Source organism: Dysidea avara, chromosome 5, assembly GCF_963678975.1.
Source record: "Dysidea avara chromosome 5, odDysAvar1.4, whole genome shotgun sequence".
Classification (NCBI taxonomy): domain Eukaryota; kingdom Metazoa; phylum Porifera; class Demospongiae; order Dictyoceratida; family Dysideidae; genus Dysidea; species Dysidea avara.
Genome location: NC_089276.1, coordinates 5,416,200 through 5,444,134, shown reverse-complemented (window position 1 = coordinate 5,444,134; position 27,935 = coordinate 5,416,200). Strand labels below are relative to the sequence as shown.

At 38.0% G+C, this 27,935-nt stretch overlaps 2 protein-coding genes across 2 annotated transcripts in view; both read right to left on the bottom strand.

Annotated features, from left to right (window-relative positions):
- LOC136256703 (receptor-type tyrosine-protein phosphatase delta-like) overlaps positions 1 to 4,303 on the bottom strand; it is a 40,832-nt gene extending 36,529 nt beyond the window's left edge. The window contains exon 1 of the mRNA XM_066049702.1: positions 4,199 to 4,303. Within this exon, the coding sequence (XP_065905774.1) occupies positions 4,199 to 4,214 (16 nt within the window). The 5' untranslated portion in view covers positions 4,215 to 4,303. The remainder of the gene's footprint in view (positions 1 to 4,198) is intronic.
- A 578-nt stretch (positions 4,304 to 4,881) lies between these two features.
- Positions 4,882 to 27,635, bottom strand: LOC136256561 (receptor-type tyrosine-protein phosphatase F-like). The gene is made up of 4 exons (XM_066049540.1): positions 27,387 to 27,635; positions 25,093 to 25,357; positions 5,214 to 5,513; positions 4,882 to 5,162 (listed from the first exon to the last, which is right to left on the bottom strand). Exons 1-4 carry the CDS (start codon positions 27,633 to 27,635, stop codon positions 4,948 to 4,950), a joined length of 1,029 nt encoding a protein of 342 aa, XP_065905612.1. The 3' UTR covers positions 4,882 to 4,947.
- Between the last annotated feature and the right edge of the window lie 300 nt (positions 27,636 to 27,935).

Genomic DNA, 27,935 nt, shown 5'->3' with positions numbered 1-27,935 from the left:
TACCATACCATTCCTGATAGTGCAAGGTATATTGTTTAACTTTTAAAACTTACCATTGGAGTTCATTAATAAAATGCAAGGATGTTCACCAAGTAGGCTACAGAAACAATATCAAAGCTGAGCTAAATGATAATTATTTTAGAGGCACTTAGTATAGATGTAGATGATATAAAAGCTGTTTTCACCTTGGGGTGAAGGACAAGTAAACAGTAAATACTAAGTGTTTTTTAAACCAGGCGCACGCCCACAGCAAAGGCCGGCTGTGGGTGTGCGCCTGGTTTACTGAAATTGTTTTCGTAAAAGTGTGTGTGTGTGTACCTATCTACCTATCTACCTAACTACATATCTACCTATCCATGTTTGTCCGTACGCACCCACGTGAGCAAAATCGTTTAATAACGGTAAAAGCAGTTTTTACGTAAGAAGTAAAAGTGAAATGAAGTCTGTATTAAACTTCTGCACAGGTGAACTTTGTTCTGAGGTGATTTCTTTTTGGCGGACTGAAATACGGGTGTGGTGACTTTCCTCAGACTACCTTCCCCTTGAGGTTTTCAGGCATTTAGCAACTGAAAAACAATGGTGCAGGCCTCGTACACTACCAGGAATAGCCTATCGCTTCGAGTTGAAAGGGGGCGTATCCCTTACGTACGCGAAGGAAAATAAAGAGCAGCTTTGAGGCTTTGTCGAGAGAATTTGTGGGAAAAAACACGTTAGTCACACTATAAAATAGTTTAGAAGATAGTTTTGTACGTAATATGTTGGTAAAAGCGGTTTGTTTAACAAACGCTTCCTTAGCAGTGCATAGCAACGTAATTGAACGAATTACGAATATTTCATGAATTACAAAATACGAGAATTAGCTAATAATATTATTGCACAATCCAAAACTACCCTATTGTAAAGTAGTAATACATAGTTGGTTAATTTATAGTAGTATATACTGTCTATAGTTAATTCCAGATGAGTTAGCTAGCTGCATGGCGCCTGGTTTTTAGAAGTAGCACAACATCAACTAGTTCTAATTGTTGTTGTACTTATATAGCTAAGTAGTGTATGTTTAGTTTTAGCTTTATGAAGTTGACAGTTTTCATCCATTTTTAAACCAGGCGCACGCCAACAGCCGGCCAAAGGCCAGCTGTGGGCATGCGCCTGGTTTACTGAAATTGTTTTCGTAAAAGTGTGTGTGTGTACCTATCTACCTATCTATGTTTGTCTGTACGCACCCACGTGAGCAAAATCGTTAAATAATGGTAAAAGCAGCTTTTACGTAAGAAGTAAAAGCGAAATGAAGTCTGTATTAAACTTCTGCACAGGTGAAATTTGCTTTGAGGTGGTTTCTTTTCGGCAGACTGAAATACGGGTGTGGCGACTTTCCTCAGACTACCTTCCCCTTGAGGTTTTCAGGCGTTTAGCAACTGAAAAACAATGGTGCAGGCCTCGTACACTACCAGGAATAACCTATCGCTTCCAGCTGAAAGGGGGCGTATCTCTTATGTACGCGAACGAAAATGAAGAGCAGCTTTGAGGCTTTGTCGAGAGAATTTGTGGGAAAAAACACGTTAGTCACACTATAAAACAGTTTAGAAGATACTTCTGTGCGTAATATGTTGGTAAAAGCGGTTTGCTTAACAAACGCGTCCTTAGCAGTGCATAGCAACGTAATTTAACAAATTACAAAATTTCGTGAATTACGAAATACGAGTTTAAAATAGTAATACATAGTTGGTTAATTCATATACTGTCTATAGTTAATTCCAGATGAGTTAGCTAGCTGCATGGCACCTGGTTTTTAGAAGTAGCACAACATCAACTTGTTTCGAATTCAATCACATTTTCTATAACTATGACCAGAGGTCATCATCTCAAACATTTCAAGATTTCAAATTTGTTCAAAATTAATTTCTACTTCAACAGGATCTTTACTGAACGGAACTGTTTACCTTCAGACATTGTAAAATGCTAGATCTATAAATAGTTTCAAATCTATGCTGGACAATTTTCTGATTAATTCTAAATATATATTAAGACACACGGTAGTGTGCCATGCGGCCAAGAAAGCTGGTGTGCCACACTGTGAGTATATTTACAAAAAGAAACAAAACACCATTTTCATGCATACGTAGCTCCGTGCTCCTTTCTCGAATTGGAATCATTTTTATACTGCAAATGTCCTCCACCTTCAGCATCCCACATACCAAATTTGAGCAAGATTGCTTTCTTTTCTTTCATTTAGGAGGCCCAGGGGGCTTAGATTATTCTTTTTGCACACTTTACAAAATCTATTATAAAATGCAAATGTGTACCTCAATTTTCTTGAGCTTTGGTACTCTTTAAGAACGTAATGTGGCACAATCATGTACCAAGTTTGGTGCAAATCTGAATAATAGTCATAGAGTTACAGATGATCATTTGCATTTTAAAAGGCTGACTTCCTACAGGGCAAACTGCTTATGGGAATAACTTAAAAATTGGTATGCGTACAGATTAACCATCATAGCTCAAACCTTTTGTGGTTTACAAGAAATCACATTGACAGCTATAGAGTTACAAGGCAAACTGTAAATTGCATGGTTGAAATACTCTAATAGAACAGTCACCACGGAACCACTGAGCCACTACTATCATGGCTGATCACCTCACTTAATGCTACTTCATAAAAATGATTCTAATAAAAAATCTATTTAATAGTAAAAGTTCATAATTTCATATGGAAAATCTAGAACATTCTATGTGTGTTCTAATAGAAATTCTCAAAAAAAAAATGTGTGTTCTATTAGAGCATTATAAAAGTAATCAAATAAACTCTGTGATACTATAGTAACAATACTATTACAACTTCTCATAGGCGGCGGAAAGGGGGGGCTAGGGGGCTGAAGCCCCCCTTCGGTCTGCTGAGGGAGAATGATATCACACCGAAATTATCCTTCTTGGAGTGGGGCTGAAAACCCACAATAAAGATCGAGATACTCTAATAGAGCAGTCACTCTAATAAAGCAGTCCGCACAGTACTAGAGTAGTGTGTAGCGAGCTATGTAAGGATTTTTATGTAGTTTATCAGCTATAAATGCATAGCTGGTGAGGTGGGCAGCTATTGTCAGCTGGTTGTGACCTTTTTTTTTTGGTCTTACCTTACCAAACCAGAGACAATGTAGTACCTCACTTCCATAAGTCTGGGTCAGCCCAGCCCCCCCCCTCATATGAACTACTTCCTCCGCCCCTGCAACTTCTCCAATAATCCATTGAATCAAAGCCAATATTATAGTCATTTTGGTACAGATCGGCAGGATAGTACACTACTATATTAAAACCTACTCGCACCAATTGTCATTATCACAATCATCATAATAAGTGCTACAACGCTAATAAAACTTGTGACAACAGGCTATAAATTGTATTCTAGCATAAAAGGTGTAGTTTGTAAAAATTGAGTGACTGCAACTTATTCACTTTTTTTTTGCATGAAAAATGAGATACTCTAATAGAACAGTCACTGCAAAATCTTAATAGACAAATAATATATATCCTAACTTGAAAGGTTTACTTTGTTATAAAACACTATTGCAAATAAATACAGGTACTACATATATAACTATGAACAAGCAAGCACAAAATTATATCAGTATAAATTGGCTTTGGTATCAGATCAGTAAGTATTTTTCTGTATTGGTAGAGCACTAGTTTGTTATATCATCTTCATTGCATTTGTAGATAAGAAGAACAATGATTTGTGTAAAAACAAACCTCAAAGCCAGTTTATGGTTGGCTTTTGGGTATATATTTAAAATACAAAAGAAGTGAAATCCACACAAAAACAGCCAAGCTGTATATAAAAAAGGTGCAGTCTTGAGTGAAAAAGTTGTGAAATCAAAGGTGGCGGCCATGAAATGGGTGTAATGATGAGGATGATAATAAATTTTAATAATGGCCTAAAAGGGCATTAATGAATCATCCACATCATTGCAGCCACTTCATGGCCACCACCTTTGATTTCACACCTTTTTTCACCCAGGCTTTTTGAAGGCCGCACTTTTTTATGCAACTGGATAGATATTTATTGTTGTAGATCGGGTATACAAACTGTGCCTCTACCCTGCATTTTATAATCACAATCCAAAAAGTGGTGAGACCTTTATCACTTGTCACACCTACTCTGATACCCTTGGTAGTGATACAAAGCTTAATCTACAAATACACTCACCATTTGACCAAGTCATCACTCTCACTGAGCTGGTACTAGAAACAGTAATTGCATTATATACTGCTTGTACTGTAATGTCATAACTGACAAACTCTTCTAATTCATCAATAGTGGCAATAGTTGATAATCTACTTATTGCCACACTGTCATCAACAGCAAAACCCTCCACACCATTATATGATATGATGTAACCATCAATATCATCAACATTAGCTACTGGTGGATCCCATGTGACCTCAATACTATGAGGTGACAATGTCACAGCTCTAACAATAGTGGGAGGACCATCTACATGATATCAGGTGACAATGATAACTTGTATCATATGTGACTTACAAGTTCTTCCCCTAGCTTCATCAGTCCATTCACTAGGTCCTAATGATATAACAGTATATGCTCTTACTCTAAAGCAGTACTCAGTGTTAACAACTAGTCCAGTTACTGTACGTGTAACTTCAGTACTAAATGGTAGTAGTGAAGTATAACTTCCACCTGTACATCTTCTGTATTGTAATTGATATTGAGTAATTATCCCATTAGTTGGATCAGGTATTATCCATGATAAAGTCATTGTAGTATCAGTAACACTGTCCACCATCAGTGATCTTGGTACAGTGGGACCTATAAAGAAAAAGCATTGATTTAAACATATTAATAATATACTAACTATCTTGTCCTGAAGTTTGTACATCAGGAGGATCACTAAATGTTCCAGTTCCATTAACAGTTATAGCAGCAACTCTCACTGATTAATCAACAAATGGAACTAGTCCTGATATTGTAAGTGTAGTTCCACTGGGAACAGTCTCACTAATCATATTGTTTGATCCAACCCTGTAGTATTGGATCATGTGACCAGTAAGTGGTCCATTACGACCAATTTCTATTGGTGGATCCCATAAAACCCTCAGTGATGATGGGTTAACACTTGTTACCATCACATTCTGTGGTGGTGAACTAGGAACTGTGGAGTTATAACATGACCTTATATCACATCATATTATGTATCACTTACCAGCTGTCCATGTTATTACTGATGCTACATCACTATTGCCACTAAATCCATTGTTAGTTCTTGTTTGTACAGTTATGGTATAGGGGGTGTTCTCCTCCAAACTGGTGAAGGTATGACTTGTAGTACTTGGATCATTCACTGTCATGTTTCCACTCCTACTACTAACACTGATATATGAAGCAGTAGTAGTGTATGAGATACGGTAGCCAATAGCATCAGGTGATGGGGATTGAGTCCATGTGACTACAATGCTCTGAGATGATATCACTGTAGCTTTGACATCATCAGGAGGACCAGCAGCTACAAGTAAAAGGCTTCAGTCACTTTTCATTACAAAAATCAAATGTTTAGATACTTCTCAAATTACCATTTTAATACCATAGCCCTGGTAGCCTAGGTATGTGACAACCACCAGCAGTAAATAAGTAGGCTGCATTTTGTAATAATAAAGCATACAATTTAACTACTGATACAATGTTATCAATTGATGTAAAGTAGCTTTGGTCACATACAATACTATCAATTGTGTCAATAAAACTTTACGAATTTATTTGTTTGTCATTCAACAATTATCAAACAGTATGGTAGTGCTGTTAGCTACAAAAACAACAATACCTACATGGAAGGAAAACAGATAGGGCAGATACCTGTAGCTGAACTTATAGTGGTTGAATCTCTTAGAGAGTTCAGCTACAAACAAATCATCCTGTAGAAAGTTCAGCTACTAACAAGTCACCCTGTAGAGGTTTCAGCTATGATGAAAGTCATCTTGCAGAGGGTTCAGCTACAAACAAGTCACCCTTTAGACTGTACCAAGTCACCATGTAGTGATTTCAGCTACAAACAAGTCACCATGTAGAGTGTTCACCCACATAACACCCTTACAAGTCACCCTATTACTTGCATGATATATTATTTTAACTGGGAATAGCAGGAATAGCACTGCATTAAAATACACTAATAGAGAAGTTAAGAACGTTTTGTTAACTATCCCACCAGAGACCCACATTGATGACCTGTGAATTGATGGACTATAGCAGTCATAGACTAGGTGCCAAGTCATCCAACTATTATCAGAAAGCTTCTTCCCTCGCATCATTATTGACTGGAATAATTTACTGAATGAAATAATTGAATGTTCTACCCTACATGAATTCTCGGTTTTTTATGATCATGTATGACTATCACCTGGACCAAACATTTAGACAATCATATAATTTTACAATGTATTGTGTTTATTATTTGGGGTTGTGCAGTTGCACCCCCTGTGTTGTATCAGCCTTTGGCTGCCTTTCATAGTAATCAAATCCAAATCCAAAGTCATAAGTTAGCTACCTTGTAACCATAACATTTAACCATTACAGCATGAATAAGTTCACAAAGGATTCTAATTAACTGACAGTGAGTGCAAATAGATGTGGGAAGTTGTACCTGGGCATTCCATGTCAAATCAACAGGGAATTTAGGGTCACCTCTCGGATTTTGACGAAAATTGGTGTGTTTGTAGTACCTGTGGTACTTATCACTCATGCAATTTTTTAGCTCCATACACCCCATAGTTTCTGATTTATGACCACAAATATTTTGAATGTTTCATGAAAAATTGGTGCATCTCTCGTTACAAAATCAACTGTAACTTCGCACTGTGTACATATTTTTAAACACAATTTTCATTGATGGAAGACTGTTGATTGACCTTTCCAGTGATCCCTAAATTATGGGATATCTACTTATTTATGGTTCAAAAGTACTGTATTATAAACTTTAATCCTTTATATTTCAAAAAATGCTGCTTAAAATTCTTCAAATTTTTTCGTAAATAATGATTGGGTCATTTGGTGTGGTGGAACCACAATGGGCTCAAGAGATGTAATGAATTATGTTGTGGTATCAGGGCCGGAGGAGGGAAAATGGAGTTGGTCAGGCCATTGACTATAATGTTAAAATTGCTACTATATATATGCCAATAAGAGAGGAGCTGTTGCACAGTTAGCGAAGCATCGCACTCTGCAAAGTGCAAAGCACGAGCATTCTAGGGGGTCTGGGGGAATGTCCCCACAGGAAAATTTTGAACACTCAGATATGCAATTTTAGTGATATTTCACTGCTAGCTAGCAATTAGAAGTTCAAGGAGGATCTGGGGGTGCATCCCCCAGGAGCTGCAGAATTTTTGCAATTTAAAGGCTTAAAATGCCTTAAAATTGCTAAATTTTAAAGTAAAACTAGCTAGCAACTTGCAACTTTCCCCCCAAATTCCACAGGGAACCCATGCAGCATGGCCCCCTTTAGCTAGGATATAGTTTGATTATGATTATGATTAAATACGGGTAAAGGCAAAGCCTGTATACCCAATCAATGCGTTATACAAAAGTAAATCTAAAAAATAATTATCTAACAGCAATTTAAAAGTGTTAATTGAAGAACTTTCTACAACAGAGGTAGGTAAACTGTTCCACTCATTAATCACTCTGTTCATAAAATAATTAGATCTGCATAACAGTCTTGAATGTTGCTTGAACAATTTAAACTAGTGTCCCCTGGTAGTGGAGTAGGTGTATAGATTAGTAAAGTCAGAGCTGAAATAGTTGTTAAGAATTTTGTATAGAAAAATTAAATCACCCCTCTGGCGTCTATACAACAGTGATGGTAAGGCAGGCCCGTACCCAGGGGGGGTTCGACCGAACCCCCTATTTTAAACTGGAAATTTTATTTTTACTGTAAAACGATCTTTTCAACTATAATCTGTGTTCTAGCATTCATCACACGACTTCCATGGCTTCTACCAGCTGAACCGCGTGTGGCTTCCAGCGGTATTAACCATAGCGCTTCGAGGTTATCTGTGTATATATGCGTAGAAACCGCTTTAATGATGCAATGGCGGATCCAGGATGGGGCATTTGGGGCAAATGCCCCCCCCCCCCCCCCCCTTCAAGAAATTGCATACAAGATCGAGATACTCTAATAGAGCAGTCACAATGTTCATGAGGCAGTGTAGCTTACCTATGAAGCTATAAATAGGATTTTATTTTACATAACAGACGTGATATATTTGGTAAAGGATAACCAGTTATTATTGTTGTGACCTTTTTTTTTTTTTGGTCTTCAACTGCATTTTTCAGCAAGATGCCCCCCCCTCTTTCCAAACTCTGGATCCGCCCCTGTGATGTATGAATACAGACAGTGGTTTTCTCTCTATTGCCAAGGCTTCTATTATTCTACTTACAATATCTTAATAAGGCTATCCATCGAGCCATCCTCGATCATACTGCACTGAGAGCTACTATTAATATTATTTCGATTAATTCCAATCGTAATTTGTTAAATATTTTCTAATAAGAGCCCGGAATAGCAATGATGAGCACCAGACTTGATGGACACTGTGACTGATAGACTGTAATTATAGCAACAATTATAACACAAGTAAGCCTGGCTTGTTGCATCCAATGATATGAATTCAAAAGTGTCAAGTGTGTGAGTCCGTCAGTTGTTTTCATATTGGCCTTATTGTGGTTATATCATCCATGTTTGGACAATGGTGAAATGTAAGGTTTAGCTTATAGCTGAAATGAATGACCCTGAGCAGTCTTAGAAATGCTGGAGTGTACATGCGCTACAACCATATATTAATCTCTTGTTTGTATTAGTGTGTGATGGGCCCATGTTGAGTGGAATTTGTGTCAACACTAATGTGTGAGAAGTTATTTAATCAGTGCATGCATTTCTGCATGTAAGCAATTTGAGGCTATTCTCAGGACATTGAATGTTAAATCTTTTTCAGCGTCATCTGGGATCGCCTACCGCCTCAATTTAGAACCCCCCTTTTGAAATTCCTGCGTACGGGCCTGTAAGGATAGTATTGACAGCCTCTCAGTATAGAATTTGTCATGTAATGATGGGAGGAGACGGGTAGCTTGACGTTGTACCTTTTCAACCTTTCTCTGATCAAGGGTAAATAGTGGTCCCCAACTGGCATTACCGTATTCCAAGATGGGTCGAACTAGTGTGGTAAACAACTTAGACAACATACTCTAGTCAAGATAGTTACTATACGGTGAATTCACACAGCTACAATAAAAAGCTACACAGCTACAAAAATACTATACTGGTTTGTATGAAGTGAACAGATCATCACGTAAATAATTATACTGGTGGACAGTCATGAGACCAATCAGAAAATGGCGCAATGTGGGTGAGACTGAGAGTTTGCTCAGTATCTCGACAGGATGAGTGGATAGTTGAAGAGGAGTGATGTCTACTCAACATCTCATCCAGATGGCCACCATGTAATGTATGGGTGTACAGCTTCTTGTCGCGGAATGAGTCATCTGGTTTGTCACTGCCAGCCCTTCGCCCAGTAAAAGAAGCCAAGAGAGACAAGCCAAGGAATGCTAATGATTATTTTATGAAGATTGAATTGTGATATAAGTGTGCTGGTTTAGAATCAAAGAAGGCACCTGCCTTACACATGATAAATGCCAACTGTCAGCACACGTGATACTGTACGTAGAACCCACAATCATTTCTGTACAAAACGATACGAATGCTATGCTGTACTGTAAGGTAATTGGAGGTACTATACGTGTAGTTCTGTGCTTTAGTTAGGCTGAGAAACTAGGTAACTACTCGTGTCATGCATTTTCAATAACATCTGTAAAATGTACGTAGCTACATGTAGACGTGATCGTCCAAAGATTGCATGAGAGTAATGTAGTTCGAGCTGGTCAGCTAGTTGGTTCAACTCCAGATTATTGGTCCGGCTCAGGCCTGACCAACCGGACCGTCTCCTCCGGCCTTGGGTATGCAGTGAAAATTGGTAGCCTATTATTGCTGTATGGGAGTGTACACCTCCAATAACCACTCACAACAAGGCATGCCAAGTTTGTCTTACAGAGTGAAGGTGTCTAGGTACAGTGCAACCTGTAATAGTGACCACCTTGGAGCTCCATCATACAAATACACACAATGTGCATGCATATGCAGGCATATTATGCATAGCTACAGGCATACGTGCATGTACAAACAGGCATTGATGATGTCATTAATTACTTTATAAGGACAAAACTGATTATTTTAGGAGCTAGTAGGTCCTATTCTATCTATTTATAGATACAAATACTACTGTGAAAGGATTAATGTGGATGGCTGGCTCTATAGCTATGAAAAAATCGGTAGGGTCATCTTTGATTCTATTTATAGAAAAATACTTAAGGTTCAGCAACTGGCACGCATCAGATTTGGATTCAGCAGGTACAAATTGACTTAGAACAGCTTAAACAATTACTTCATATTGAAAAACAAGATTGACCTGAAAATCTAAGTTTCTAGCCTGGACTATTGGTGATGATGGAAAATCTGATAGCTAGCTCTGGACACAGTGTCAAGTACGGATCATATTCCATGTTTTAACTAAAAATTAATACACCCCTGCAAAATACTGGGTATATACAGCTGTATATTAAAGCAACGTGATGTAGCATTTTTACAATTGCAAAGTGCCTACAAAGCTCCGTACCTACGGTTTTACTACAAGCGTAACTAGCTATGTATGCAATTTTGTAAACACAGCTATGTAATTATTTATACTGGTATAGCTAGTATATGCACTCACAATATGTATAATTTTATCAATGCTATTTATTGTAGTTGTCTTCTTTTCTTCCCTGCAGATTACTTCTTGGAATGCAATGATGCTCACCATAGATCAAAAGATTTTACTATTGTTTTAATCATGCACTTAAATCAGTTACGTATGTATATTTTTATATGACCATGCAGGGAAAATCTGAGGGAATTCCTGTATTTGCATAGGATTATTACAGTCATCAGTGATTAGGCGGAAGTATAGTGTACGTACGCTCGTAATAACAATAATTAGAATTAAACCATGAAATACAGTACTAGTACATTAGAAACTATATTAATTTAAAAATGAAGCAGGGATCCAAGTGATAAAAAGTAGTGAACAAGAATGAATGAAGCATAGCTCAGTGGGAAAATCCCTACATTGGCCTGTTATAACAATCATTTTGTTCAATGCCAAAGTAGGGATTTCCCACCCAAGATATGCTGTAATACCATCATTCATCTCTTGTTTCACCATGTTTTATCGCTTGGATCCCTTAAATTAATAATGTTTAATATACTAGTTTATTGCGTTTTTGCTATAGCATACAGCTATACACGTCTGACTGTTCTATTAGTGACTACTGTATTAGCATATCTGTCAGCCATTCAACCAAGGGGTGTGTCACTAGTTCATATTCTAATTGCACTAGCATTATGAATGTACAGCTTGGCCAATAATAACGGGCTGCGTTATTGTGAAATCTGTTAGGAGGCATGGTGCTCGATCGTAATTAATCAACCAAGATTGCATTAATTAATTAATAGGTGTGGCATTGAACCTATCATGAAGTTACAGGTATTTACCAAGCGTGTGTACTTAAATAAGTTTGTGGCATCTAAATATGCTGCTCAAGGAACAGATTTATTGCAACAAGATGATCAGCCTGATTGAAGATGAAAGGTAAAACAAGGCACAAAGGGCAAAAACTCAACAGAACCCCAAAAGAACACCCACTGGCGAGTTTGTTATTGTAGCGTAAAATCATGGTTGTATGCTGTTTCGTTTAGAATCTAGCCTTGCAACTATGGTCAGGCAGGCAGGCGGGTGGCTGGCAGGCAGGCAAGCAGGCTGGCTGGCTGGCTGGCTGGCAGGCGGGCGGGCGGGCGGGCGGGCAGGCAGGCAGGCGGGCAGGCTGACAGTCAGACTAAAATCCGAGTTTTAGTAATTTAGGTTTAGGTTCAGAGTTTTAGTATCCAGCTGCCTATTACATGTTTACTTGTTGTAATGTTGTAATTGATGTTTGATGGACTAATGTTATTTCATAAAGGTGATTTTCATCATGTAAGATGTCTCTAGGATGATTTTTGAAGGCGGCATGCGGGGGGATCTCTAACTGTCTGATAATAAAACTCCAGCATATATGTAGCTTAAGTACAACATATAACGCTTTTCAGAAGATGGTGATTCAGCGACGGCAATGTGGCAACCTGTTAAAGAAATAAGCAACTTGTGACCTGAGGTGTGGCACTCCATTACATTATTTGTAGTCACATGATAATACGTATAAATATTTTGGAGACTATGTTTTACTTCACTACTCACAAAGTTGCCATGTATTCAAATTACTACGAATCACTAAGCCAAAGACACTTTGTTGAGAAATTAAAAGTGATGACCTGACCAATTGGGGTTTGGAGATGTCTACATGTATCTGATTGACAAAGAGGGAATGAGAGCTTAAATGTGTATATGTAGGTTACTGGATGCATACAACTTTTACAATGGATATGTGCAAACAGTTTATTACTACAGAGTAAAACCAAGTCATATCCAACCTTGGATAGTAACTTGATTGTTTTAATCACCAATAAAAGTTGATTACTAGAGTATTGTGAAATACCAGTATTTTCTTAATACCAGATACCAGGAGCAAAAATGCAATACCGCCCAGCGCTACTTTGAAAAGGAAAGCTGCCACATGACTGCACACCTCTCCAAGTCTACAGTTATGCATACACAATGTCAGTATATAATGAACATAATGTAAATATATATGTAACACTTTCACACCTCAGATCAAAGGAGCCGCCCGGGCTACATTTCGTATGTAGCCCAGCTAGCCGGGCTACATACGAAACGTAGACCGGGCTACAACCTGGCAGTGATTATATAGACGTTGATGCTGAAATCAATTGTGGGGATCGATTAATACTCACGTGATTAGGATACACGACTTGGATTTCGCTATGAAAAGCACTCAAACAGAAAGCGTTTTGTAATCCTCGCCATCCTACGAGTTGAAAAATGTTGGGCTAAGGTGAAAACTAGTGCTATAGGTTATTCATTTGATTGTTTCTGCATGTTTTTTAATATGAACATGCCCCCATCACGAAGCTACCACTCTGCACGGAATAACCACTCTACAAGCAAGCTTACCTGTCTAGGCCTTTACTGAACTGCGTAGTTTTCCCATAAACGATTCAATAGCACTGGTTAAAACATTAAACTCGCGTAACGGAAATTCTTCGTGATATCTCTAGGATATGTCCGTTTATTAAAACCAAACATAACCAGAATGTACTAGGTGCTGACCCATAATCAAAAATTGTAGGCGTGCATATATAATACATCCAGTGGTTGCACTTGCATTGGCTTGGGTAGTCGATTGCCCTGCATAGGCTATCAGCCTAACAAGTGTTACATATTAGCTGTAACACAGGCATTCAGGCTTTGCCTGATATGTATGCTCTCTGCCCTCGGGCAGTCGGGCATACATATCAGGCAAAGCCCTCATGCCCATGTTACAACTATTACATAGCTTTTAACTTTTTATTGCTACAGCATACCATGTAAGTGTAAGAGGGAAGTTGAACAATAGTGAATGCATATTTTGTATGGTATTAATATATTTGTTCACTATGCACTGTTCTCTTCAAGTTCAAGGTGAATTAGCTATTTACACTGATACATACCACAAGCAAAATATACTCATGGCAAACAGATTATAAATGTAACATACAGTGTGATAGTACTGTATAGTAGGGACCACAAAAAAGTAGGCGTGGCCCACGAAATAACATCACCCAAAAATCAGCCTCAATCTTCCCTGACGACAATGAGGCAATATTGGTTAGGTAAAACTAAGCCCAAAAAAGCTTTCAGATCAACCTGAAATGCCTTCAAAAAGTTGCTACGGAATTTAAAAAAAATTATTTAACGGAATTTTCTACTGACTGAGTAAGTAAGTAACGGACTGATGACTTCAGACAAGCGTAGCTCAATAATGGCTAAGGCTATGGGCTTGATTTTCCAACCGTTTGACATCGCTTCAGCCTGAGAGGTGCCTTGTGGCATACCGCAGTATGTACAATGCATTCTTTATGGACTTACCAGTGTCCTCCTTTGTGTCCCATTCATCTTTGCTGACAGCAAAAAGTGTTGATTTGACGGTAGCATGTGATGGCTTACCTTCGTGTAGCAGAAATCATCTGTACTTTTCACAGTGACTATTATGATTGCAGAGGTGTTGTTCAAACGGTTCTCGATTTGTAATGCTGTTTAACAGGGGTTGAACATAACCGACAAAGCATAATGGATACTTTACTTTTCAGATGATAATTGATATCTAATCTAAAACAGCCAAGCTGTAAAAAAAGTGTGCGGCCCTCAAAAAGGCTATGGTGAAAAAATATGTGAAATCCAAGGTGGCGGCCAAGAAATGACTGTGATGGTAGGTTAATGGTAAAAATTTTAATAACGACAATTCAGGTGAATTTTTGTGTCGCTTGGTCTTGGCACAAAATTCACCTGAATTGTCGTTATTAAAATTTTTACCATTAACCTACCATCACAGCCATTTCTTGGCCGCCACCTTGGATTTCACATCTTTTTTCACCATAGCCTTTTGAGGGCCACACACTTTTTTTACAGCTTGGCTATTTTGGATTAGATTTCATTTTTTTTTGTATTTGTATACGCCAAAACTGGCCGGTTTTGGGACTTTTTTAACCTATCTTTTTTTCTTTACCACAGGAAGAAGAAAAGATGAAGTAGATGTACTTTAAATATTTTATCAGTAAATGTACAAATTATATATATAATATATATATTGATTACAGAAATGTCCATGGTGGTTTCTTTGTAACTGAACACTCTACAAGGTGACTTCTTCTAGATGCTCTCTCTACAGGGTGAATTGTTTGTAGCTGAACGATCTACAAGGTAACTTCCTCTAGCTGATCTCTCTACAGGGTGATTTGTTTGTAGCTGAATTCTGTACAGGTGATTTGTTTGTAGCTGAGCTCTTTACAGAATGGTTTCTTTGTAGTTGAACTCTTTAAAAGGTAACTTCTTCTAACTGATCTTTCTACAGGGCAATTTGTTTGTGGCAGAATTTTATACAGGGTGATTTCTTTGCAGCTGAACTCTCTACATGGTGGTTTCTTTGTAGCTGAACTCTCTACAAGGTAATTTCTTCTGATCTCTCTACAGGGAGATTTGTTTGTAGCTGAACTATCTACAAGGTAACTTCTTCTAGCTTATCTCTCTACAGGGTGATTTGTTCGTAGCTGAATTCTGTACAGGTGATTTGTTTGCAGCTGAGCTCTTTACAAAATGGTTTCTTTGTAGCTGAACTCTCTACAAGGTAACTTCTTCTAACTGATCTTTCTACAGGGTGATTTGTTTGTAGCTGAACTATCTACAAGGTAATTTCTTCTAGCTGATCTCTCTACAGGGTGATTTGTTTGTAGCTGAATTCTGTACAGGTAATTTGTTTGCAGCTGAGCTCTTTACAGAATGGTTTCTTTGTAGCTGAACTCTCTACAAGGTAACTTTTCTAGCTGATGTCTCTACAAGGTCACTAGTTTGTAGCTGAACTCTCTACATGGTGGTTTCTTTGTAACCGAACTTTCTACAAGGTGACTTCTTCTAGCTGATCTTTAGGGTGATTTGTTTGTAGCTGAACTATCTACAAGGTAACTTCTTCTAGCTGATCTCTCTACAGGGTGATTTGTTTGTAGCTGAACTCTCTACAGGTGATTTGTTTGAAGCTGAACTCTCTAAATGATGGTTTCATTGTAGCTGAACTCTCTACAAGGTAACGTGGTTCTACTTGGGGTACTTAGAGATAATGTGTTACTCTCTAGAATTCCTAAGGATATAATTACATGAAAATAACAAGGAGAAAACATCCTGACCACCTGGTAGACTCCTGTAAGCGTTCGAGCGTAAATCGGATGGCTGCAGGTTCGAGGCTACCTAGGTCCAGTCATGGATTTTTTCTCCTTTCTCCAACTTTTCAAACACACCTTAAGTAGCTAAAGTCTTTGAGCAGGCTGTAGGACCAGGTCTTCAGCACTTGTGCTGTAAAGCATTAATAAAATAAATAAAACTTCTTCTAGCTGATCTCTCTACAGGGTGATTTGTTTGTAGCTGAACTATCTACAAGATAACTTCTTCTAGCTGATCTCTCTACAGGGTGATTTGTTTGTAGCTGAATTCTGTACAGGTGATTTGTTTGCAGCTGAGCTCTTTAAAGAATGGTTTCTTTGTAGCTGAACTCTCTACAGGATGATTTGTTTGTAGCTGAAATCCCTACAAGGTAACTTCTTCTAGCTGATCTTTCTACAGGGAGATTTGTTTGTAGCTGAGTTCTCTACATGGTGGTTTCTTTATAGCTGAACTCTCTACAAGGTGACTTCTTCTAGCTGATCTCTCTACAGGGTGATTTGTTTGTAGCTGAACTCTCTACAGGTGATTTGTTTGTAACTGAACTCTCTACAAGGTGATACTTCTAGGTGATCTCTCTACAGGATTCCTTGTTTCTAACTGAACTCTCAACAGGGTGATCTGTTCATAGCTGAACTTTCTACTGGGTGATTTGTTTGCAGCTGAACTCTCTAAATGGTGGTTTCTTTGTAGCTGAACTCTCTACAAGGTAATTTCTTCTAGCTGAACTCTCTACAGGGTGACTTGTTTCTAGCTGATCTCTCTACAGGGTGATCTGTTCATAGCTGAACTTTCTACAGGGTGATTTATTTGCAGCTGAACTCTCTACAAGGTGAATTCTTCTAGCTGAACTCTCTACAGAGTGATTTATTTTTTGCAGCTGAACTCTCTACATGGTGGTTTCTTTGTAACTGAACTTTCTACAGGGTGATTTGTTTGTAGCTGAACTCTCTACAGGGTGATCTGTTCGTAGCTGAACTCCCTATAAGGTAACTTCTTCTAGCTAATCTTTCTACAGGGCGATTTGTTTGTAGTTGAGTTCTCTACAGGGTGATTTGTTTGCAGCTGAACTCTCTACATGGTAGTTTCTTTGTAGCTGAACTCTCTACAATGTGACTTCTTCTAGCTGAACTCTCTACAAGGTGACTTGTTTCTAGCTGAACTCTCTACAGATGATTTGTTTGCAGCTGAACTCTCTACATGGTGGTTTCTTTGTAACTGAACTCTCTGCAAGGTGATTTCTTCTAGCTGATCTCTCTACAGGGAGATTTGTTTGTAGCTTAACTCTCTACAGGTGATTTGTTTGCAGCTGAACTCTCTACATGATGGTTTCTTTGTAGCTGAACTCTCTACAAGGTAATTTCTTCTAGCTGATCTCTCTACAGGACGATTTGTTTGTAGCTGAACTCTCTACATGATGGTTTCTTTGTAGCTGAACTCTCTACAAGGTGATTTCTTCTATAGCTGATCTTTCTACAGGGTGATTTGTTGTAGCTGAACTCTATACATGATGGTTTCTTTGTAGCTGAACTCTCTACAAGGTGATTTCTTCTATAGCTGATCTTTCTACAGGGTGATTTGTTTGTAGTTGAACTCTCTACATGATGGTTTCTTTGTAGCTGAACTCTCTACAAGGTAACTTCTTCTAGCTGATCTCTTTACAGGACAATTTGTTTGTAGCTGAACTCTCACATGATTGTTTCTTTGAAGCTGAACTCTCTACAAGGTGATTTCGTCTAGCTGATCTTTCTACAGGGTGATTTGTTTGTAGCAGAACTCTCTACAAGGAAACTTCTTCTAGCTGATCTCTCTACAGGGAGATTTGTTTGTAGCTGAACTCTCTACACGTGATTTGTTTACGGCTGAATTCTCTACATGATGGTTTCTTTGTAGCTGAACTCTCTACAAGATAACTTCTTCTAGCTGATCTCTTTACAGGGTGAATTGTTTGTAGCTGAACGATCTACAAGGTAACTTCTTCTAACTGATCTCTCTACAGGATGATTTGTTTGTAGCTGAACTATCTACAAGGTAACTTCTTCTAGCTGATCTCTCTACAGGGTGATTTGTTTGTACCTGAATTCTGTATAGGTGATTTGTTTGCAGCTGAGCTCTTTACAGAATGGTTTCTTTGTAGCTGAACTCTCTACAAGGTAACTTCTTCTAGCTGATGTATCTACAGGGTCACTAGTTTGTAGCTGAATTCTCTACATGGTGGTTTCTTTGTAACTGAACTAGCTACAAGGTGACATCTTCTAGCTGATCTTTCAACAGGGTGATTTGTTTGTAACTAAACTCTCTACAAGAAAACTTCTTCTAACTGATGTCTGAACAGGGTGAATTGTTTGTAGCTGAACTATCTACAGGGTGATTTGTTTGTAGCTGATTTCTATACAGGTTACTTATTTCTAACTGATCTCTTGAATTCTGTTCAGGGTGACTGCTCTATTATGATGACTGCTCTATTAGAGTATCTCGATCTCGTACTTGCTACACCAAGTTGGATTTCGTGTTATAACTCCGTGGCTTTAAGTCTGATTCTTCTACACTATTGAAGAGCCTTTCTAAGATGATAACTCCATCTGTACAGCGATTTTCAAAGCATTACCCCAAGCGGTTTACCTGGTAGGCGTGGCAAGCAGTCGTTTTTTATTAACTAATCTCGATTGCGTAATTGTTACACACTGTTGGTTTTTTCGTTGTATCTTCCTGGTTTTTAGCTCGATTTCTTTCAAACCACAAAAGGTTTGAGGTTCAATAGTTAACCTATTCACCCACCGATGTTCAGCTTCTTCCCATTCGCGGTTTACCCTGTAGGCGTGACAACATATTGGTGTTATTTTTCGTGAATAATCGCTCATAACTCTTTGCCTGTTTATCGTATTCCAGCCAAAGTTGGTACAGAGATGCGCCTTTATACCCCCCTTCTGTGTGCCAAAGTTCAAGGCGATCGGATAAGGCGTTCGCGTTTTATAGCAGTTTTTGTAAGTGTGCGAAAAGAGGAAGAAAAATAAGAAGAAGAAAAAAAAACGAAGAAACTAAGCCAATTTTTGAAGTCACATATCTCGGGAACGCTTGAAGCGATTTCGCTCAAATTTGGAATGTGGAGTGCTGAAGGTGGAGGGAGTGTCCACAGCAAAATTCGTGTTGTTTCATCAAGGCAGCACAGAGCTACGGAGGTACGAAAATTGCGTTTTCTTTCTTCCTGTCAATATACTCACGGGGTTGCGCGCCGGCTTCTTGGGCCGCACGACACACTACCGTGTGTCTTGATACAAACGTACCGGTTTGATTGTCAATAATGTGAAAAATTTTGTATCAAGGAGGTTGTCAGATGCAAAAAATATCTTCAACAGGAATGGACCATTAAACTGTCTTGTAAAGATAAGAAAACTTGTCACCAAGATGTTGTAGAAAAGGGTTTCAGATCAGAGTGAGATAGTATTTTAAAGGAAAACAAAGCACTTCAGAAAAAGAGTTTTAAACAACCAGGTTACAACTTTATCCACACAAAAAACAGCCAAGTTGCAAAAAAATGGTGCAGTCTTAAAAAGTCTGGGTGAAAAAAGTTGTGAAATCAAAGGTGGCGGCCAAGAAATGGCTGCAATCATGTTAATGCTAATAAATTTTAACAATGCACATAGCCATTATTAAACATTTTTAGCATTAACATAATTGCAGCCATTTCTTGACTGCCACCCTTTTTTCACCCAGGCTTTTTAAGGCTGCACCATTTTTTCACAGCTTGGCTGTTTTTGTGTGCCTTTTGTACTTTATAAGGTCCCAAAACCAGCCTATGGCTAGGGACCCGTCGATTTCGCCAGCAAAATTTTTGGCATAATGGTTGGGTAAAAGCAATGAGCAAAATGCTGGCATAATAGGTGCAATTTTTGTGAAGTGGACATAAAAATTGCACAAAAGATCGAGATACTCTAATAGAACAGTCAGACACGCTAAAATATCGACAATGCATAGCTAATTGTTACAGGAACAACAAGTGACAATCGAGGTACCCTAATAAAACAGTCACACATGTTAAGCAATATTAGCTGGCTTCTTGCTTTACATGTTAGAAGTAATTTTTGATCGAGATACTCTAATAGAACAGTCACTTTAAGGCGAAACTGTAGCTTTGCACTTGTAAATATTCAATTAACAAAGATCAGTGCTGAGCAAAATTTATAATTCTTGAGCAAAATATGGAGCATAATAGGTGAAAAATAAAAGAATTGCTGGAAAGAAAAATAAGTAGAAAAAAAAGCAAAATAGACTGGTCCCTACCTATGGCTGACTTTGAGGTTTGTTTTTACTCACATTTCTTCTTTTCTATGCAGATACAATGATGATTATTGAAGACAGACTTATAAATGTATTTCATTGCATGATTTAATTCAATATTTGATAATATTATTGTAATGCTCTAATAGAGTACACATTTGTTGAGGACTTGTAATAGAACATACATAGAATGTCTAGAACAATCTAGTACTTCTATTGGTAGATCTATTACAAACGTTTGATTATAAGCTAGAAATTTCATTCATAAAGCAGAAATTAAGTGAGATGATCAGCCAAGGTAGCAGTGGTTCAGTGGTTAAGGATGCAGGTGTTAGGTATGGAGATCCCTGGTTCGAACTCTGGTGAGGTTTTTTCAACATTTTTTGTACACCTTTTTAACCCCGTGGTGACTGCTCAATTAGAGTATCTCGATCCTGTGATCTTACATTTGTTTGGTTTTTGCTTTATAACTTTGTCGCTGTAACTCTACTGCTATTCAAACTATTAAAAAGGCACTGCTACATGATCAGCCTATCTACACACCAATTTTCAAGGTATTCCTATACCCGGTTTACCCTGTATGCCGTGACAGAAGTTTGATCAATTTTTATGTGAATAAATGCTCATAACTCCTTGGATATTCCTCAGATTCACAGCAAACTTGGTACGTGAATCCACCATTACACGATATTTATTTGTGCCAAAGATTGAGGCAATCGAGTTACATATTTGCATTTTATAGCAATTTTTGCAAAGTGTGCGAAAAGAAATCGAAGCCCCCGTATGGCATAAGAAAAAAACAAAGAAATTAAAATGAAACTTTGAACGCCCATATCTCGCAAATGGCTGTTGTGAATTTAATCAAATTTGCTGTGTGGTGTACCCTATCTGGCAGACAGCTATAATGCAAAAATGGTGCGCTTTGGAGAAGGGGCCATGGAGCTATGCACATGTGAAAAAGCTGTTTTCTTTCTTTCTGTCAATGTACTTACGGTGTGGTACACTGGCTTTCTTGATCGCACGACACACTATCGTGTGTCTTGATCTAGCCAATTACAAAAGGCTTATAGTAAAGGATACACAAACAAAAGTTTCCATCATCACCACAACAGAGAACTAAAAAAAGCAAAAAAGATAAATGTTTTGGCTCACTGGCTTGGTTGGGGTCTGAAGCATACTCCATTGTTCAAGCTAGAATTGTAAACAACGCTACAGGGAAGGAGGAAACCTTAGATTGAGAGATTGAAAGTTTACTTGGGCCAGAATCAGACATAAACACTATAGATATGATGCATATATAAAGGACAAATACAATATATCAGGTGGAGCATACCAACAGTGGTAACAACTGTGTTAAGACAATGCCTAGGCATTACAAGGTTCATATCAACAAACTTTAAAAGGTTTGGAATATAAAGCCTACTCCTAATGGAACATGTGGTGTGCAGCAGTCCTTGAAAGATTTGCCTTGAGGATTTGGTATGTGCTGTGTACTTATATGTACAAGTACACAAAAAAAAGTGGAATTTTCAACTAGAGTAGGGACCATAACACATAGATAAAAAGTACTGAAACAAGCTGGAGTAGTGCATGATATTAAATCACAGTAAAACAATAAGAAGTGTCATATCCCTAGATACCATAATGGAAAAGTACAGTAGGGATATAATACTTCTTATTGTTTAACTGTGATTTAATATTGTGCACTACTCCAGCTTGTTTCAGTACTTTTTATCAATGTACTATGGTCCCTACTCTAGTTGAAAATTCCAAATTTTTTTGTGTACTTGTTTGTTAACTTTTTTTGTAAAATAAAGCTGGTGAACCCATGCATACTGCAATGGCGCCACACACCCCAGCTACCAATTATCGTCTGAAAAGTGAAGAGTATCCATTATGCTTCGTTGTCAGCTATGTTCAACCTGTTACACAGCATTACGAATCAAGAACTGTTTGAAAAGCACCTCTGCAATCAAAATAGCCACTATGAAAAACACAGACAATTCCCGTTACGAAGGAAGCCATCACGTGCTACTGCCAAATTAACACTTTTCATTGTCAGCAAAGATGAATGGGACACAAAGGAGGACACTGGTAAGTCCATGAAGAATGCATTGTATGTACTGCAGTATGCCAAAAGGCACCTCAGGCCGAAGCGATGTCGAACAGTGAAAAGATCAAGCCCATAGCCTTAGCCGTTAGATGGCATCAGTCAGTAGAAAATTCTGTTTAACAGTTTTTAAATAAAATTTCATTGCAACTTGTTGAAAGCATTTCGGGTCGATCTGAAGGCTTGTTTGGGCTTAGTTTTACCTAACCAATACTGCTTCTTTATCGTTAGGGAAAAGTGAAGCTGGTTTTTGGGCAATGTTTTCTCATGGGCCACACCTACACCTTTGTGGTCCCTACTATACAGTACTATCGTACTGTATGATAGTGTGTGCATATGTGTTTCTTTCATTGTGACATTTATACACTTGCTAAGGATTGTCATCTATATTCTGCAGATTGCTAAATTCTTACCTAATGCACAAAACAGAAGATGAGGGTTAAACTGACAGGGGATGGGACTCAAATTACATGTGATTAATTTCAGCTGTACATTACTAAAAGAAATCTTACAGTCTTAGCCATTGCATTGGAATTATAAAGAGCTGCATGGAGAATATGATTCACTGGTACTGTCTCTTGCTGATATGAAGTGATCATGCTTTACCAAAATTATATTAAAATCAATGGAACATGGAGTATTAGCTTGAAGGAGACTGGAAGATTTAGCTACTATAACTGGCACTGATAGTGCTAATTATATTTGTATCTTGTGCAAGTGCTCTGCCTTAGAATGCCACAATTCTAGTATAAAGTGGTCAATATTAGAACCTGAATCTGGTGCACACACTATTGAAGAAAACAATAAACTAGGAACACAGTGTGGCAAGTAATTATTTTTCACATCTTCCCCTCCTTCCAAAATTCCTTTGAAGAATGTTGTTGATAATTTGCACATGTTGCTGCGTGTAACTGATATTCTGATTGATGTGTTAATTGGAGACTTATGAGTACTTGACCGGGTGAATGAATCACACATCTTAAAAGCATCGAGGGACTCACTAATCTCTCAACATATGAAGCTGCATTAAAGGTCATCGGTATACCTGGATTTTCTTTTCACGTACATTGAAAAATTTCTGAAAAGTTGTACTTTAAGTGGGCCAGAAATTGCTTTTATTCAAAAGTTTAAAATAGCTGATCACTTTCCATATTTAGAAAAAAAAGAAGAAATTAAAGATTTATGGCTTGATAATGATAAACTATATGTTCAGCTAGACCTCAAAACATTGTGAATGTAAGCATCAAACTTTCTTTGAGTTCAGGTCCAGACAAATTGTTGACAAGTTTATCAAACTAAATCCCACTAAAGCATGTGACTCTTTACTTACACTACATGATGAATCAATGCACGAATTCATGGAGTAGCATGGCTCAATACTACAGCTTACACAACAGGGATTTGACAATACAATGAGAATGTGACAAAAGATTATTTCAGGTCTACTTCCCATCACTAGTATATTAAAAATTATTAATTTAAAAATGAAGTAGGGATCCGAGTGATACAATGTAGTGAAACAAGAAATGAATGATGGTATTACAACATAGCTCGGTGGGAAAATCCCTATGTTGGCATATTATAACAATTAATCATTTTGTTCAATTCCAAAGTAGGGATTTTCCCACCGAGCTATGCTGTAATACCATCATTCATCTCTTGTTTCACTACTTTTTATCACTTGGATCCCTACTTAATTTCTAAATTAATAATTTTTAATATACTAGTTTGTTTGGTTTTTTGTAATAGCATACAGCTATACACATGTGACTGTTCTATTAGGGTGACTGCTGTATTAGAGTATCTCGAGTCAGCCAGGGGGTGTGCCACTACTTCATATTTTCGTTGTGCTAGCATTACGAATACATCTAGGCCAATAATAATGGGGTGTGTCATTGTCATAGATTGTTAAGAGATGCAGTCTTGGTGCTCAAAAGTTATTAATCAACCAAGATTGATTAATAGGCGTGGCATTAAACCTATCGTGAAGTTACAGGTGCATAAGCGCTTAAATAAGTTCACCAGTTGGATGTGCCTTTTGGGGTTCCTACGAGTTTGTGCCCTCTACTCCTTGTCTTTCCTTTTTTCTTCAATCAGGCTCACCGTCTTCCTCTTGTTACAATGAAACCATATCGAGGAATTTTCCCTATCAACACTTTCCTTGAGCAGCATATTTAGATGCCGCAAGTTTGTTATTGTAGCATAAAATGGTGGCCGTGGGCTGCTTTGCTTGGCCTCTAGGGCGGGCGGGTGGGCGGGCCGGCCGGCTGGCTGGCAGTCTAAAATCCAAGTTTTAGTGATTTTTAAAAATTCTATATCTGACCGCCTATTAGTGTTTTCTTGTTTTTAATGTTAGATGGACTAATATTATTCCATAAAGGTGATTTTCATCGTGTAAGATGACTCTAGGATGATTTTTGAAGGTGGAATTTTAGGCGACATGTATCATTTTTGGGAGATCCCTACTTAAACAGTACTACCGTACCATTTGATAAGGAGTCAAGTCTAGTACAAATTCTACAGAAACAAACAAATTAGAGTATTTAAAATCTAGGGATACTGAAAGAAGCAAACGCCAAGTTAAATGCAGAAATTGTGGATTGCATGGAAACAATAAACTGACATGTAGGAATGGATGTTCTCAGGGAATACTACCGCAGAATTTTGCATAGTATGATTTTAACTTGGAATCACACCATGTGCACTAAAGTCCAACAGTGGCTTAGGGTCAACAGCATGAAACTGAATTGTTTCTAACAATACACGTGAGAAGTCATCATAATCATTTACAATTTGCAGATACCATTTCTCTCCAAGGAGCTCAGCAAGATCATTATAGCTGGTTATTTCATAAGTGCTCAACAGTACGTCTTTATACTCTTCAGCAGGTTGAAATATGAATTGTAAGGGGAATCTGAATGCAAACTTAGGGTTGTCAGCCTTTCTGCTCACCTGAGAACGCTAGTGTAGAAAAATCACGTGATTGCAGGTAATCACTTGACGTTGACATGGAAGATACAGGCTTAGGCATGGATCACCTAGAGCCTGAAGTACCTTGATTGCAATATATTAGTTGTTGTGATACCATCATCCACTTATAAAAGCCTATGGCTTGAAACCCTAGACAGCTGAGAGACCCCATTTTCATTTCTGAAGTTTATCATTTATATTACATAATGCTACCATAATCTCAAGAATTTGTAAGGATTCAATATTTCCTCCATGCAATACAAATGTCTTGATATGCTGTGTTTTGGTTCCTCAGCCAGGGAACGGCATTGCTGACTGACTTGAGGAAAAATTTGAAAATCAAATCAGTCTACCATAGGCCAAGAAATTTTCGTGGGATAATAATTTTCATTGATTTCATGTTACAAACAACATCCACAAAATTTAATGATTTTTCAGTCCACACATAATGTGAAACAGATTTGTAGTGCAAAGATCATTTAAGTGGTTAACTATCTTTTCCAGCTGCTAGTTCAATCTAGATGTCTCTGCAACAGTATTTTAAGATGAATAAGAATTGTGTGCTCACTGACCCAAAAGGCAACTTGGCTGCTGTTGCACCCCTGCAAATTATAATTGCAGCTAATAAACAGGTGAGGACCATACATGGAAAGGAACCCAAAAGAAGTCATACATAATTATAGTGGATGAAACTGAGTGGGCGAAAATAGGAAAATATGCCAGTTTGCATGGTGTAGCTACAACCGTGAAACATTTTTAAGACCAAGGCTTGAAATTAAGATAGCACTGGAAGAAGCCTTATGAAAAGGAGTACTGAGAAAAGTGTCAGGAGGCTAAAGCCTAGGCTCAAGCAGATGAGGATATAACTGCAGCAGAAGTCAAAGAACTGCCTGGTTAAAAAATGAGGCAGACTTCCTTGCTCAGAGAGAAACTGGACATGTATTTGCAGAGGTAAATCATAGCTATGAGGTCCAGAGAATCACGCCTTGCAGTTGGAGTTGCAAGAGGGATCTTGTTGAGGCATAGTAAATCAACACTTGATGATTTGCAATTGAATCTGACTCGGGGGGGGGTACAGCAAGTCTTAGGTAGAATGGGTTTTACAAAGAGGAGGACAAACTCCAAAGCAAAGATCATACCCCACAATTCTGAAGAAATAAAGAGAATATTGAAATCAAATCAATGGTTATAAATGGTTATATACAATGGAGGAAATTCTACCGGAATTAGTCATCAATTGGGACCATACCGCCAAGAAGTTTGTACCATCCTCTAACTGGATTTACCATTGGGAACACAACAATAGATTATTTGTGCTTGATCATCATTTCATCTTTCCATATGTGGAGAAGACACATGCTTGATTCAAGCTATCCAGCTTTAGCTATCTTTGATGTTTTCAAAAGGCACTGCACTCCTAACATTTTGCAAATGCTGAAAGATCACAACATCTTGCATGTGACAGTCCCAACAATTGTACAGATAGGCTACAGCCACCTGACTTGAGGCTGTAAGACAGTTTATGAAGGCTAGATTTCAAGAATGGTATGGAAAAGAGACAGCTGGAACAGGGTGTCAAGGAAAAAGTGGACTTATGAATAACCATCATGAAACCATTATCAGTCCAATGGATGGTGAAGTGTTATCAACACCTTGTTGATCATCTGAACCCGGCTTGTTGTTAATGGCTATAGAGCAGCAGGAATCATAGATGCCTGCAAATTTACATAATCTTGGGTAAATGCTAGTGCTGTGGCATATGCTACAGTAAATAAGCCACAATCACGTCTACCAGACTGTAGAGGCTATCTTGAAACTTAACCTGATATAAGAAAATATTTCTGACACAGCTGTCTTCAGTGTATCATCAACATTGTCGAATAGCAAATCAAATATGTTGACAACCCCTTCTCTGCAATCTGCATCCTACTGTACTTGAAGTAATCCAATGACAACCATGACAGAAAAATATTTGGATGTAATTGTCAACCCATTTCGCTGTTTAAGAGTTGAATCAAACCCCAACAGATGAAGGGAACTGATTCGCTAAAATCATTGTTATCCATGTCGGTAAGTCTGTGACCATTACAAATAGCTTCATAGTCAGATTTATTGAGGGAAATGTTGAAAATATGAATCCATTTATCTCATCAGTAGCCATCAATCTTGCATCTTCTACCACCACATAATCACCATCACACTTCGTGTCAACATCTTTACTGCTGCTATCTCCTTCATGATTCAAGCCTGACTTGGGAGTCCTCACCATTGCTCATCTTCTGTTTCTTGTTCTTAGACTCCTTTTCAACAACGTCCAACTTGGTAATGTAAATTCCAAGATGATATTTCACAATTGTTATAGCATTAATATCTTCAATTTGTCCCTTTTTTTGCTTTCTGTACTTCCTTATCCTCTCTACTAAATGTCAAAACACAGGGTATTCACCCTGGGGTAGATCTGTTGAAAACTGCATACTTGGCACATTATTCTTCCACCCTGCTGATAAATAGAGCACAAAGTGCGGATAAATCCCTGCTATCTACCTCGAACATATAGCTCTGCATCTAT

Coding starts and splice junctions, on each gene's coding strand:
- LOC136256561 (XM_066049540.1), bottom strand. CDS start 27,635: ATGGTGAGGACTCCCAAGTCAGGCTTGAATCATGAAGGAGATAGCAGC. Junction 25,358..27,386: donor AGTTCCCTTCATCTGTTGGG/GTTTGATTCAAC, acceptor TTTCTACACTAG/CGTTCTCAGGTGAGCAGAAA. Junction 5,514..25,092: donor GTTGGACTTTAGTGCACATG/GTGTGATTCCAA, acceptor TTTTACTTGTAG/CTGCTGGTCCTCCTGATGAT.